At 43.4% G+C, this 15,489-nt stretch overlaps 3 protein-coding genes across 3 annotated transcripts; 2 read left to right on the top strand and 1 right to left on the bottom strand.

The window, feature by feature from the left end:
* The first annotated feature begins 14 nt into the window (after positions 1-14).
* On the top strand, positions 15-3,077 carry LOC135499976 (la-related protein 6-like). Its single transcript, XM_064791067.1, has one exon. The coding sequence runs from the start codon at positions 147-149 to the stop codon at positions 1,884-1,886; it is 1,740 nt and encodes a 579-aa protein (XP_064647137.1). The 5' UTR covers positions 15-146; the 3' UTR covers positions 1,887-3,077.
* A 5,236-nt stretch (positions 3,078-8,313) lies between these two features.
* Positions 8,314-12,769, top strand: LOC135483855 (lactase/phlorizin hydrolase-like). Its single transcript, XM_064764905.1, has 7 exons — positions 8,314-8,435; positions 9,357-9,484; positions 9,748-10,005; positions 10,402-10,585; positions 10,872-11,244; positions 11,753-11,937; positions 12,495-12,769. The coding sequence occupies exons 1-7, from the start codon at positions 8,351-8,353 to the stop codon at positions 12,767-12,769; spliced, it is 1,488 nt and encodes a 495-aa protein (XP_064620975.1). The 5' UTR covers positions 8,314-8,350.
* Positions 12,770-13,080: 311 nt separating this feature from the next.
* LOC135483454 (uncharacterized) lies at positions 13,081-15,348 on the bottom strand. The gene is made up of 2 exons (XM_064764405.1): positions 15,113-15,348; positions 13,081-13,742 (listed from the first exon to the last, which is right to left on the bottom strand). Exons 1-2 carry the CDS (start codon positions 15,230-15,232, stop codon positions 13,425-13,427), a joined length of 438 nt encoding a protein of 145 aa, XP_064620475.1. The 5' UTR covers positions 15,233-15,348; the 3' UTR covers positions 13,081-13,424.
* Between the last annotated feature and the right edge of the window lie 141 nt (positions 15,349-15,489).

Here is a 15,489-nt window from a genome sequence, read left to right as displayed (position 1 = left end):
CTTCACTTCCGGCAACCAAGAAATCACAGGTTGTTGGAAATCAAATCTGGGCCATATTTCGGTCGATTCTTCTTCAAAAGAACACGTTTCGTCACACTGAATACTTCAGCTTTGTGCTGATAGTTTAAGAGAATAAGCTGGTCACAATGAGTGAAGTGTGTGTGGAAACGACGGCGGAGATAGCCCAGGAGCTGAAGGGGTCCGTGTCGACTGAATGTTCTGGAGATGCTGTTGAGGGCGTGCAGATCGTCTCGATTTCGACTCAACCCGGTGACCCCGACATTGTCATCAATCCCCCCAGCAGCTGTGATGATGTTGGGGCTTCTGGGGATGACCATCATGAGAAACAAACAATTACTAAGCCGGAAAACAAGATTCTGTCTGCTCCAGTACTTCGTGTGGAGCGGATAAAAGACGAATTTTTGAGTGAGGATGACACTGGCAGTGAGGGTCCAATCGGCAATCTCAGTCAGGCCGAAGTCTCTGATCAGGATCACAGTGGGAAAGAAAGCAGAGGCAGTGATGACTTTTTGATTCCCGACGAGGAAATTTCAAATAAAATTATCACTCAGGTTGAGTTTTATTTTTCTGACATTAACATTCTGAAGGACGCTTTCCTACTCAAGCATGTTCGCCGCAACAAACAGGGTTATGTTAGTATTAAATTGATCACTTCATTCAAAAAGGTGAAGTCTCTCAGCAGAGATTATCGTGTGGTTGCTCACTGTTTGAAAGGCTCTTCGAAACTCCAAGTGAATGAGGAAGGTACCAAAGTTCGCCGAGTTGATGCGCTACCAGATTTTGATGAAACCACCCCCTCCAGGACAATTGTTGCGGTGAATCTACCCATTGAAAACCCTACTATTGAGAACATTGCAGAAATATTCAAAGACTGTGGTGAAATAGCATTGATTAGGATTTTGAGACCTGGTAAAACAATTCCTGGTGACATTAAGAAATATTGCAACAAACATCCTGAAATTGGTACCTCAACATGTGGGGTTGTCGAATTTGAGAATCATGAATCTGCCTTGAAAGCTTGTGAATTGGGGAAACCGGAGGACTGGAGGAATGGTCTGCGTGTGGTCATACTCTCCTCAAGGAAGAAGGAGAAATCCATCAAAGACAAGAAGGACAAACAAAAGGAGAAGGAACAGTTGAAAAAAGAAAAGGCAAATGATACGTGTGAGAAGAGGGAGAGGAATGAGGTGGTTGTGATGCTGGAGACGGAGGATGGAACAACAGAAGCCGATGGTGACACGTCACCTAAGATTGAATCTTCTCCCCTGTTGGATAAAAAGACTGCAGAGGGTGGCAGTAAGAAGAGAAACAAGAAGAATAAGAGACATTCTTTGGTGAGCGATGGTGGCGCCAGTAGTGGGTCTGAAATGGACCAGTCCAATTCACCAAGCGATCGTGACATGAATTGGAGGAGTTCTTTGAGTCCTGGTCGTTGCATTGATAAAAGCAAGTTGAGTCCTGCGAGTACACCTGGATCAAGTCCACGTAACAGTCCTCGATCAAGTCCCCGCACAAAGAGACGCAATATTCCTGCTAAGTCTTCTCCGTTGGCTGAAGGTTTGAGTCCGAGACAGAGTCCCAAGCCAAGTCCAATGAGTAGTCCAGAGTCGATGCGCAAAAACCGTGAATCCCTGTCTGATCGCGAAGCTTCACCTTCAGGAAGTCCTTGGGTCCAGAGACGACTAAAGGCCGCTCAGGAGATGAGTCCTTTAGCAGCTGATGGTAGCCCAGTCGCCAGTCCATTACTAGGACGCAGAAATCTCACCTCTGAAGGATTGATTCGTCAGCCAAAAGGTCCAGATGGTACAAAGGGCTTTCATGGTGGGGCAGGTCGGGGTAAACCTGTGGCTGTAGCAGAGGATTAGTCATGTTAGTTATTCTCATATAAAACTGCTACAGTTGTAAGAACAGGAAAGCTGTGTTCCTTCGGGGTGAGTGTGGGGAATAAAAAGTTGTGGTTGATTTAGGAGTCCATATCGGTGGCTAAACATGCCTCTTTCCCAGGGGCTGATTTTCTTGTGCTTCTTTTATTACAACTGATTTATCAATTTTCTCTCCAGATCTTCTGGGTATGATGGTAATTTCAAAAGCTTCAAGCAAATTGGTCTAGCATTGGTGTTTTTCGGGTGGGAACAGAATAGTTTGAACTACTTTTTTCAAACTTGTAGTCATGTGTCGTGGCTTCTGGGTTCTGCTACATCAAACCCAGGTGCCAGGAATGAATGCTTTTTTAACAAAAGTCTTTTTTTTTTCTTTGCAAGCACTCACTCTTTAGCAGGTTTGTTTTCAAACGAGGCGTGTTCTGAGCATGTTATAAATGTATGTGTCTGTACATTGTACACACTCAGTGATGTTCATTGAACATACTCAGTGTAGGATGGTAATTCATTTGGATTATCATCTTGAATACTCATGTTAAATGGTGGCAGAAGCAGTGTACTAATGGAGCAGAGATGTACAGTGTGGATAGATAGTGTACTCGTACATGTATGACACCTCGACGCACATCCTTCAGAATGTAGATTCAGTACTTCTGTTGTGAGAGGTTCACCTGTGGCTCCTTGAGAATGTGTCACATCATGCAATTCCTATCTCAAGCATTTACCAATTTATTGATTTTGTGGTCATATGCAGTCATAAATGTTGTTCATACATGTACACATAATGAAGTGAGTGGGGTTTTCTAAGACGTGATGAGTCCACGCATGCTCTATACCACCTGCATCTGTTTTGTTTTTAACGATTTGAGGGTCATTTATATTTTAGATACAAAGTGTTACTTTTATGTTCACAGTCTTTTGGAGATTAAGTTGTTTTATGACAATCTGTTTGGTTTTATTATATTGGACTTCTGGTCTGACTGAGTTGATCAAAACAAGTGTGGTCTCTAATGTCATTGACGTCAAGTTATTGACAACCTTGTCTTGAACAACTAGGTCCAGAAGAAGTCTTCTAGGGACGAGGTTTAAAAGAGTCTGTTGCAATACAAGCTTAGTATGCAAGTTCTGAACCAAGTTTGATTTTAAAAGTGTTCTTTTGAGAAGTTCCCATGTCAACTTTGTGTTGTATTTGCACAGGTTACAAACGTAATAAGTCCTGAATTTGCCTTCTAACGTCCGGATCCTTTATTCTAACACTGCTTCACAAAATTATACACACCAAAGTCATAATTGATAAAATAGTTCGTCGGGATGACGATTCGTGCACGTGATTATAAAATACTCGGGAGACTGGAATAACTCTCTATCGCTCTCTTCTCTCTCTCTCTCTCTCTCTCTCTCTCTCTGCCGAGAGCGTGCGGACAGCTGTTTTGTATTCACGCGCAGCTTTGTCTGCACCAATCAGGGGGCAACGTTGATGCGTCTCCATCCAATGAGGAGCCGCATCAATGCTGACGTAATTGATCACGCTGGGGAGAATGGAGGATTAAAAGTAGACCGTGGGAATTTTCACAGGTATCTTATCTGAACCCAATTCCAATAATCTCGCACACTTAATTCCAAGAATTACACATTACAGTGCTACTCATAAGAAAGGTTTTACAATTACTATACAACATTTGATTCAAATGTTGATTTGTTGTGAAAACAAAAAAACCCAGAGTTACTTGTTATGGCGCCAAGCCATTAGAATTCCACTGTTGTAAACCACTGATGATGGTCCTGGGTCTTTTTATCTTTTGTTGTAAGAATTGCCACCAAAATTTCGAGAGGTGAGAAGTTGTTTTTGATACCATTGTGTAGCTACATCTAAATGTATGTGTTTGTATGTAACGTTGTCACAAAGTTCATGTTAACCGTGAGGTTGTCATACATTTTTGGGTTCAAAGTAGGAAAAATGTGCATAGGTCTTGGCTACAGAAATGAGGTTCTTTTATGGTTTGATATACTCATTAAAACTTTGTGCCAGTTAAGCTGAGAAATCATCGCATAGAAAATGGCCGATTCAGTAAAGTACGTACATGTGAGTTACACACATGGCTTCAGATTGAAACATTCGCTGTGTGTTCGTGATTTCAAAAACTGTAATAGTCACAAGGGTAGGAAAGTGGTTTCATCCAAGTTTTGCTTGGCGGACTGATGTCCTGCCAGCTGAGGCTGAAATGTTTATTGGGAAAAATAACGACTCGAATCTTTCACCTCAAGAAGCCAAATGTTTTATGTTATGTTTTATAACCATTGTGATGTATTAATAGGAGTCAGATGTTGTGACTTTTTGTGATTGTGAATGTCAACCTTGTTTACATTAGCATTGCAATCTAAGTAAAAAGATGAAGAATACATTGCATAGTTTCTTATGGGAAGAAATATTTTTGTACCTGTATGCACTGTACTAAAAAAGCACAACTCAAACAGCATTTGAAGCTTGTATGAAATATTGTAGCTTTTGTTTAGATGTTAGGATATGTGTTGAAATGCTAATGGTGTTCTGCAATCGGGCTAAGACATGACAACCAAAATGATGTAAAAACTCAGACAAGATTGACGTCTCGTCTCTGTCTCAGAATGCAGAGTTTGTCTCCCGATTTGTGAAACCTGTGATTGTTACTTCACGAGTGCACAACTCTATGAAAGAAGTTTCAGAAAGGTCTCCAGTAGAAAGCATGACAGTAACTTTGCATGCAGACCTTTGAATCCAGCAAAACTCTAAAAAACCTAGTGTTCTGGAGCGGCAGAAGCTTCCTTGTTCATGATAAAACTACTTTAAAAGTGTGTACAGAAAACCTCAGCAGTTGTCAAGTGATATTTTTTAGGTGGTGTATTTTGTTGCTTTGCATAAAAAGTTCTCTCCCAAATGTGATAGATGTGTAACCCACCGAGGATTTGGAAGGAGGTAGTCAGCGTTTAATGGTTTCAAGAGTAGATTGGAACTGCACTACTTTCATGACTGTAATCACAGTGAACACAGGATGGTGTCTGAGGGTTGTTTGAAGTATGTATCAACTGTCAGATTGTCAGACATGTTTTTTGTTGATTTTATTAGAGAATTCTAGATTTCATTTAAGCTGTCAAACATATTTTATTAATGATTTGTATTCAGAAGAAGACTGTTGAATGAAGATGGCATTCATGTATATTGTGCTCGTCTGAATTTGAGTGAGTTGCCATGGTTACTGTTTCAAATACCTTCCTTACTTCTTTTCCTCTTCTTGAATTAGCCTTTATGATGGTTGCTTTTCACATTCAATCATTTTACAGTCTTTCATGATTATGTACTAAATCTGGCTAGTGGGGGGCAGTATTTCAGAATTCCATTTTATTGGTGATTAGGGAATTATTATCCAACAGAATTTCTCTCTTTATCTTCTCTCATCATTGTTGGACTGTTGTATCCAAGGACTACAACCTCCACTATCGTCTCACTTAATAGAGGAAGACTGCAGTTTCCATTTGGTGGAGTTTCCATTGGAAGAGCTTGTTACTATTTTCTGTGTTTACTTTCTGTAGTTCCAGTGCATATCAGAAATGTGTGCTTTTACGGCCAATTTAATGCCATCAAGGGTATTGCTATCACAATGCAGTGTCATGATAAGAACCACAGTTGAAACTTGTATTTGATTTCTCAGAAGATGTTCTCAATGAAATGGGGAAATGGTAAACAGCTGAAGAACTGAACTCTGTTTAAATACGAAATAGGTACTGTAAACTCAGGTGGAAGCCCTCTGACGATGGGGCTTTGAAAGTCGTGACGGCTTCCAATGGAGTTTACAGTATGTTAGGTGGAAGAATATGGATGGAGATCTAAATGTTAACATGTAATGTAAAATGCAGTTCTTTTCATGCTAATCCTGTGTCCTTGATCACAACAGTTGTGGTTACGTTCATAAGTTGATATTTAGAAATAAATGAAATCTGTGGAATCACTTTTCAGTCTGTTCTGTCTGTTCGATATTGCCCGTGAACCTGATGGTGGGCGTAGATCGGCCCCACCTCCCCAATGTAGTGATGACCTCCCGTGAAACTGATCTGGCACCGTACATGGGTGTAGATCGGCCCCACCTCCCCAATGTAGCGATGACCTCCCGTGAAACTGATCTGGCACCGTACATGGGCGTAGATCGGCCCCACCTCCCCAATGTAGCGATGACCTCCCTTGAAACTGATCTGGCACCGTAAATGAGTGTAGATCGGCCCCACCTCCCCAATGTAGCGATGACCTCCCTTGAAACTGATCTGGCACCGTACATGGGCGTAGATCGGCCCCACCTCCCCAATGTAGTGATGACCTCCCGTGAAACTGATCTGGCACCGTGCATGGGTGTAGATCGGCCCCACCTCCCCAATGTAGCGATGACCTCCCGTGAAACTGATCTGGCACCGTACATGGGCGTAGATCGGCCCCACCTCCCCAATGTAGTGATGACCTCCCGTGAAACTGATCTGGCACCGTGCATGGGTGTAGATCGGCCCCACCTCCCCAATGTAGCGATGACCTCCCGTGAAACTGATCTGGCACCGTACATGGGCGTAGATCGGCCCCACCTCCCCAATGTAGCGATGACCTCCCTTGAAACTGATCTGGCACCGTAAATGAGTGTAGATCGGCCCCACCTCCCCAATGTAGCGATGACCTCCCTTGAAACTGATCTGGCACCGTACATTGGCGTAGATCGGCCCCGCCTCCCCAATGTAGCGATGACCTTTGTTGTTAAGGACAGTATTTGTCGTCCTTGATTGACACAATCTGACACGATAGAATGTTCAACGGCCAACTGGATGAAACCTGGGATTCGCCCATGAGATTATGTTGGTTGAAACAATACTCCGTATGCCTTGCAGTGACATTTGGAGCCAATTTGTGTAATGAGGTCTTTGGCAACAACAATGACGTGACCAAAAAGTCCGTAAGACCAAGGACCAAGTTGTGATACGATGCTCCATGCACTCAGATTGTGGCATATACAGATGGGTCCGGTTGTGACATTGTCCCTGGTGCTGGACTATAACCAGAAAATATACGATACCACCTGGAGGTTTCCAGGCAAACCATGTAGAAGGCCAAGACGGGTTCTGGCCGATTTGACAATCCCGCCGACTACGAACTCTATCGGATCGTCATCGCTCAACATTCCCTGATAGTGTTCTCCAATGCTGGTGTCACGTTTTTGGTTGTTTCCCATGCTTCAGTGTTCCTTGACAAAGAACGGAAACTCGGGGAGATTATTACCCCAGAGAATAATGATAAGAATGGCCATCTGACATCACTTCCCGATACAATAATGCAGTATTCCCCGCGGCAATGCAAAGCTACTGTAACGTTGGGCATTACTCTCGATGGGAGAAAGAAGCTCGCCAGTGTAATCTTTAGGTGTTTAAGGACAGACGGAGAAGAAATGCAACATTTACAAGTTAACGCTCGAGGAAATGTCAGGTTTCTGGTCTTGGTTAATGATTGCCTCCTGCCTTTTGTAGGGGCGCATTTCCCTTTCCCTTAATTTGGGAAATGTTCCCAGCCCACAGAAATGCCCACCTCCAACAGACAATCGAAGATTCACCCGGTTTTGTGCACATGATTCCTTGGTACCCCAAATTGTACAACCTCTACACCGGACGATAATACGCACGATCTTTCAAAAGTAACATGCGCAAGATGTGGAAGGCATGGACAACTGCAAGCAATGATGAACATGGCCAATCTCCTGCCATAGCAAGGCTTGAGGTCATGCGCATCATTGGCGAGTCCTGGGGTCAGATAACCGCTGAGAGCGATCCACGACGCGTGGCCGGAGAGCCTCTGGGCTATTACAGAATGAAGAGCCTGTCATTACCGGAGAATGTAGAACACGATGTAATAGATTTTGGTGGGTCAGACGAGGAAGGTAGTCTATGAGGCTGTGAATGATGATATTGAGTGGTTTCAGGTTTCCCTTCCACAAGATCCAGGCATTTTGATTTGTAGTTTGGCCCAAGAGGCATTAAAAGTGTTTGTGTTCAAATCATCAGCTTTTTCCCTTTAAGTCCGTTAGTCGCAGGCTAAGGACTAAGGATCGAGGTTAATGAAGTCGATCCCCAGCAATTTCTATAAACTGACATCACCATGGGATAACCATTACAATGTACGCCGAGGACGATTTCCATGAGCAACCCTAACCAGGCCTTTGATGACTTGGCCTGGATTGTGTATATTCAGTAATTTTCGTGTTGGGCGAGTTTGTCGCGGTGGCCGGATAGGTCATATCATACAGTATATCACTTCACGAGTAATCCCTCTTAAAAGATTACATATCAAGTCCAAGTTGGTCACTCACTGAAGTGAAAGCATGATGGAGACCGTTAAAAATCTTGCCGTGTTGGTTCTGTTCCTTGTTAACACCATACAATGCGATGAAATGTACTACGGTGAATTTCCCAAAGACTTTGCTTGGAGCAGCGCTACGTCTTCCTATCAGATAGAGGGAGGGTGGAACGCAGACGGTAAGAAGTGGTCCGATTCTGACAAAGTAAATATTTTCAGATACTTCGGATTCTGAAGTTTCAGATGAAATATCAGATTTAGTTCAATTGCTGCATTTTCTGTGTGAAATCACCAAAACGGGAGTGCCATTTTTTCGTGAGAGGGACCACGGACGAGCTGGCAGTTGTAAGCTGCCAATGTCCTTTTGCTTTCCTCGTCATCACATAGAACCCGACAGTTTCTCGATATAGGGAGAGACAACATCAAGTGGGGGAATCCGCTAAGACCTGCAGTTTCCCCTCGATTTGGATGACATTATTTTCATTTTCATTTCAATTTGCGTTTGCGATATAGTCTCAGCAGACGAACGCATTGTACACTTTGTTGACTCAGTTTTGTGGTTGCCTACTGCTGGGATTTTTGTTTTGACAACGACGTCTCTCTTATCATAAGATCATGGACTGAGTCAGGAATAGTGAGCAAGTCAGAGGGGTATCTAGTTAATGGATTATGCTATATCTGTCCACAATCCATATCAAATGATAAGATATAGACGACATATATGAACAGGTTCATTATATAATTTCTAACTGTAAATACAAAAGGCCAAAATCATATCATCAAAAGACCTGTCGCTGAGGTAGAATTATAACTCCGATAGATTTTAACGTGAGTTACATTGATAAACTTACAGATCACGTAAGGTCATTGTGAATAGAAACGAGTCTTTTCTTCCCCATACCTGTCTCACCCTAACCCATTGGCCAAACAACATGCAGAATGGCCGATAAACGACAGTTGATCAAACACGAGCACATTATGCTAACAGTTGCTCCTCCTTCTCTAAACACGTTCCCTTCCGCTTGCTCATCTGGCAAACAGAACGAGAAGTTTCTAGTAGAACGTTCGTTCGCTGATTATGTTATGTATTCTGTTGTCAGGGAAGGGTGCCAGCATTTGGGACACCTTCAGTCACGCCAAGAGGATCGCCAATAACGACACCGGCGACGTCGCATGCGACAGCTATAACAAGTTAGCCGACGATGTCAAACTTCTCAAAGATTTGGGGGTAAAGTATCAACTACATCTCGTTTTAGGCCATTGCATGTGAAGTAGGTTTTAATCCCAACCAAAGTGAGCAAGGGCGACCGGGAAGGGCGAGGCATGTCATGTACAGACAGGCCAAGGGAAGGTGGGATCCGCAGATTATCTGTGCCCAGGCCGCTCTCCTTACCGAAATCAGCATTTGGGCGATTTTACGGCGATTGACAGCATCAACTTTCAGCTTGCAATTACATTTGTTTAAAGGGACGCCGTTCATTTCCATTCTAGGTGTCTCATTATCGGTTTTCCCTATCATGGCCGCGAATCCTTCCCGACGGAACCATCAACAACATCAACAACAAGGGACTCCTCTACTATAAGCAGCTCATAGGCATGCTGCAATCAGAAGGAATCGAACCCCAAATCACCCTGTACCACTGGGATCTACCCCAGGCACTAGAAGACCAGGGAGGGTGGTTAAATGAAACAATCGTTTACCATTTCAATGAGTATGCCAAGCTTTGCTTCACTCATTTCGGCGACAAGGTAGGCCTCATCAGAATAATCAGAGGCTTAAGCGCGTCTATGTCACAGTATACCTCCACAAATCTCCACTGGAATGAAACCGTATTTGTTTATCACTGATGCGTGCCGAGCAACGACGCAGATCATATTCCTCTATAATCTGCCTTATGACCGCCACCTCATCTATTATTTGTCATTGGAGGATTAGACAGAAGACAATGCAGACCTCGTAATATTAGCCAGTTGATTGATCACCGATTACGCACAAAAACGCTAAACTGGCTGGCAATTCTTTGTCATCCGTTCTGTCAACGCACGAAACAAACGCTTTGTTATTTCAAGCTGCACTACACCACACAAAACTCTTCTCGCATGCGTTGATAAAACGACGTACTTGCTACCATATAACTTTTTCAGACGAAGTTTTGGATCACGTTCAATGAGCCTTGGATCGTTGCCTGGCTGGGATACGGCGTTGGTTCATTCGCTCCTGGGCAGTGGGGACCCGGAGACAAGGTCTACACCGTGGGGCATAATCTGATCAAAGCTCATGCAAAGGTTTGGCACACGTACGACCAAATGTTTAGGAGCACGCAAAATGGTAATTTCACCCTGTCTGTAAAATAGAGGGCAGTTCAGTTTATTGATTGATTACTGTTGAGGTGCTACCATCCGCTGTGGCCAACCCTGACCAGACGAAACTCTTGTTACAAAAAGTTACTTGAATGGACCTGCTCTTGCCTCTGTATAAGTTTACTGATTATTTCACCTTTGGTCAAGGGACGAATAAGACTATTTCTTGTAGGGCCGAATCACGATCGAATCACTCCAAACTATCTGGGGACCACCCAGTATGGTATTTGATATCTACTTCGGTTCTTTCATAGGAAAGATCGGCATCACCTTGAATACAGGATGGTCTGAACCCAAAAGCACTGACCCGAAGGACGTTGAGGCGGCAGAGAGAGCACTACAGTTTGATTTCGGTTGGTTTGCTCACCCCATCCTCATCAATGGCGACTACCCAGAGGTCATGAAGGTCAGAGTTCACAACATGAGCATGCTACAGAATCTCACCAAATCGAGGCTGCCAGAGTTTACCGCAGACGAGAAGAAAAACATCTCAGGGACCTCAGATTTCATCGGACTCAATTTCTACACTGCTGCGATCATATCGGATGATCCCACCAAACCTATCAATCCTGCCAACTATGACAACGACAAGGGTGTGGCGGGAGAGGCTGATCCTTCATGGGGATAGTGAGTGTGACCGTCACCTCTAAATGACCTTGGTCACCTCTAAATGACCTTGATTAGCATCGTGTCACCTAGACCGATATCTCAGATACTCGGTTCCTTTCCAACTTCCATGATCGCAATGCATCTCTTCTATCAAATAGCTCCAGGGATGAGGTAACAAAAGGGAACATGTATGGAGAAGAAGCGTTCCCGAGACGAACTTGATAAAGCCAGCTCGCAGAGCGTCAGGTTGTCCATCCGTTACTTCATTCTCCAATTGATGGATCTAGCAAGGGTTCTCATTTCTTATGTCCTCATGGTACATCCTTATTACGCCTTACAAGGGAAGCTCAGTAATCAAATGTCACCGCAATATACTCCTTACCTTGACTCATGCTTGATGTTTACACTACTGACGCACAGTGTCGCACAGGCAACGCGCCATGATATCTCTCCATATCCCGCTGCCTTCGGAATTGTGAATGATGAAACACAAGTGAACCGTTGTTTTTATATTTTCTCCTTTTAGCTCCGGATCAGGTTGGTTGAGAGTCGCACCCTTCGGTATGAGGAAGATTCTACAGTGGATCGATCAGACCTACAGCCACCCTGACATCTACGTGACAGAGAACGGTGTGTCGGATAGGTCAGGGACGCTGGATGACACCGCCAGAATCGACTACTATAGAAGCTACATCAATGAGATGCTGAAAGGTAAGATTGGGATGAAGGATATACCGAAGAAGTATTGCTAGGGGAGACATGCTCTCAATAATCGCTCTGAAATCACTCTCTTCTGATACCGTAGCTTTGTTAGATACAGAAAGGTTCAACTGGATACTTCCTGGCTGTGTTTATATGACAATGTCTTTCATTGACTCTTGAGGAAGATCCAGTAAGGATCAAAAGCTAGAGTAAATAAATCAAGTAGGCCTAGATCATGAAAAAGGTGTTCACGCTCTTTACTACAATGTCTATCAGCGGAGTGGATGTAACACGATTCAAGTATAGACTTTGAAAACACCTGGAGGTTGCAACGAATCGCTCGTTTTCCTCAACTCTAATGTCTCATCGATAAATGATATCAAACAAATGCAATATATGCAGTTTTAGATGAAAAAAACCCCACTTTACAGCGCGGACACGCCTCCTCCTTCTCCATATACATCCTCTTCGCTTACTCGTGTGACTAGCATAATGCGAATGATCCGGGAGACGATGATGTGATGAAAGCTTAACTACATGTATTATAAGATGCTGTATTTTTCTAGCTATCCGACTCGACGGGTGCAATGTGAAGGGGTACACGGCCTGGTCCCTCATGGATAACTTTGAATGGGCCTCAGGATATGCCGAGAAGTTCGGGCTTCACTTCGTCAATTTCACAGACCCCGCCAGACCACGGACCCCGAAGGCTTCAGCTCGATGGTTCACACAGATGATCAAAGACAATGGATTTTACAACAGTGCTGGATCTACTTCAGTCTCCACTTTTACCATAGCTTTGGGCTTTGTAATCATATCTGCCATGAAGTTGTTATATTAGAAGACAAGGCGCTGATGATAGTCTGTTGACCTTGTACGATAGTTTTAGCAGTATGTATTTAGTAGATATATGTCATGGTACGGACTTCAGTGAGGTATTCAGGTCCAATGATAAGGTTCAATGATAAGGAGAAGGGCAGGAGCCTTTCGTTGCTTCCTAATGTAGACTTTTCACGCAAATGACTTTATCAACATACAACTATACCATAATGGATGCTCACCGACATTTGAAATGCTTCAGATGGATTTCGTTGTATCAATATAGGCATAATACTTTTTAACGGCTAAAATCAATAAAAGAAAGCAACTATGTACATAATGTGTTTTTTTAGTCTAAATCACTATACAACTGAATTAAGACATGGTTGATGATTGTAAGAGCAACCTTTACACCATTACAAATAGCACCGTAAGCATGGTATAAGAATCCGGTGAACGCTAAATAATACTTCATTGTACTGACGTGACAACTTCAAAGTAAGTCTTGGTTGGACTCTAATAGTTGGCACTGATGTGCTTCTCAACAATCGGATTATTGTAGTTTGTGCTTTCTCAGTAATCCGATTATGTCATATTGTCCTATCTAGAGCTCACCCAGATCACCCAAAGCATTTCAACAGGAATCAAAAGTCAACAAAAGAGTAGATTTTGAGTGTTCAAAGTTCTTGCTCCTCTCCGTTCCCAAAGAACAATGCGCCAAGAAGAAAGAAAAGACCATCCAGTAGCCATCTGCACACAAATGGGGTAAATGCAAGAGCTGCCGTCAAACCGAATGAAAATGCTAGAAGTCCCGCCTCCTTCTGACTTTTTGGCATGACCCAGTTCTTGTATGCACTTTTCATTGGGTTGATGTGGACTCTGGCCACGACGGGAAGGCTGCAGTTGTGACTTGTCACGTATGAGAGGTTGTCTTCATCGAATGATAGCGAGCTATCTTCTTCGTGTAAAGGTCGAAGGTCAGATGTGTGTGTCACCTAAAAGCAGAGAAAGGGGGAGTTTAGGTCTGTCTAATGCCATCCTGAGATTCAAGTTCTTTTTATTTCAAAGTCATGTACACACTATTTGAAATATCGAGAGGCGAGTGTCTTGAAAACCACTGGTTAAATGACCAAACGCTGGATTCGATTTCATTCAATTTGGTCAAATCTCAAGCAAGGTTAATTCGTGTCTGTTAAACTGACTAGCATCACAACACTTCTAAAGTACATTTTCTTGAAAACTGCTTCTAAAACTTAATACTAGGGAGTGTGTTTCGCGTGCGCCACGTGGCAAATCAATCATCAATTCGATCGACCCTGCCGCCCGCTCACCCTGAACTTGGATCATCACTGATCACAATGATTCACGAACAAGGAGAAGTTCAGGTCACATTGTCCTAAAGTAGATCAATAACGGACCCCCGGGGTCAAAGATTGATATGATAGAAGTGTAAAGTTGTATCGAGTCCATGTTTTATGACGAATTGTTGCCCATCTTTCAGTAGAGAATCGCGAGCCTTCCCTGGATGTGCTTCTCGGTTTTCTACCAGGAACCCATTACAATTTATTATCCCTTTTATCAACGCATGCGAGAAATACATTGTTTGGGTACAGTGTAGCTTGAAGTAAGAAAGCTTTGCCGCATGCGTTTACAAAAGGGAGAATAAAATGTGCTTAAGTGCCCCTGTACAAGCGTCCTTCGGTCAGTGCAGGTGGCATTTAAAGATTAGTTCTGTCTGAGCTATGAGGAACAAGGACACTTGAGACCGACACCACTGATCAGTACAGCTGTACTTGATTATAACCCTTGGTTATCAAAACAATGTATGCTTATATGCATGTCTAGTTGATTATGATTATGGGTAAACCATTATCAGAATAATTGCAAGAAATTAACGATTCTGATGTTTGTGCCAAAACTCGGTACAAGATTATTAGCTCTACTACAGCATAATTGTAATTTAAATTACGAGGAAACCGAAAACTCCGGAGGAAATCTGCTCCGTCACACAATGAAAGGAAACACTCAGAAATGAAAACATTCAAAAACTAACGTTACACTGAGACCGACCAGGACCCAGGACCACATACTGACAAAGGTGACAGCCGCTGATGTTTTCACTATACGTCACGTCTTCGACAGAAACAGGCGTGTTTACCGACGGACTTGGTTATGATGAGACTAGGTCGTCCAACCCTGAAACACGCCAGGTAACACTGCCCGAGTTCATTGCATCAAAGTATTGAACTGCCAACAACCGAAACCATGCCGCCTGCTCCAGTATCGATAGACGACAGTATTCCGATACCTTGGCATGTTTGAACGAGACAACTGTACAGAAAAAGACTTAGTAGTTCCCACTTACTTCTGGCGTATTTGTCTGTCCTAAAGTGGCCTCTTGGCTCCCTTCGCCCATACCAGCAGTCAGGATGACAGCCAGTGCCAGCACCACAGCCGCCAGAGCTCCTCTCGCCCACGATACCATCTTGCCGAACCAGTTGTGTTCACTATAGTGAGAGAATCGAGAACTGGTCAAACCAAATACCGGGTATCGATCCACTTCAAATGCCAACGGCGATAGTCATATTCGATTGGGCTGGTGAGTGGTTTCGAAATGAAAGCTATAGGCCCTCTCACCATCACGAGTTAAAGCTGAACTCTAACCACTAAACCTGGGGCATGTTGTCCATCATGGTATTTTACCTCGCTTTACTTCCATTTGGGGGGAATATAAAACCATAT

This window comes from Lineus longissimus, chromosome 2 (assembly GCF_910592395.1).
Source record: "Lineus longissimus chromosome 2, tnLinLong1.2, whole genome shotgun sequence".
Taxonomy (NCBI): Eukaryota; Metazoa; Nemertea; class Pilidiophora; order Heteronemertea; family Lineidae; genus Lineus; species Lineus longissimus.
This window is presented reverse-complemented; position numbering and strand designations above follow the sequence as displayed.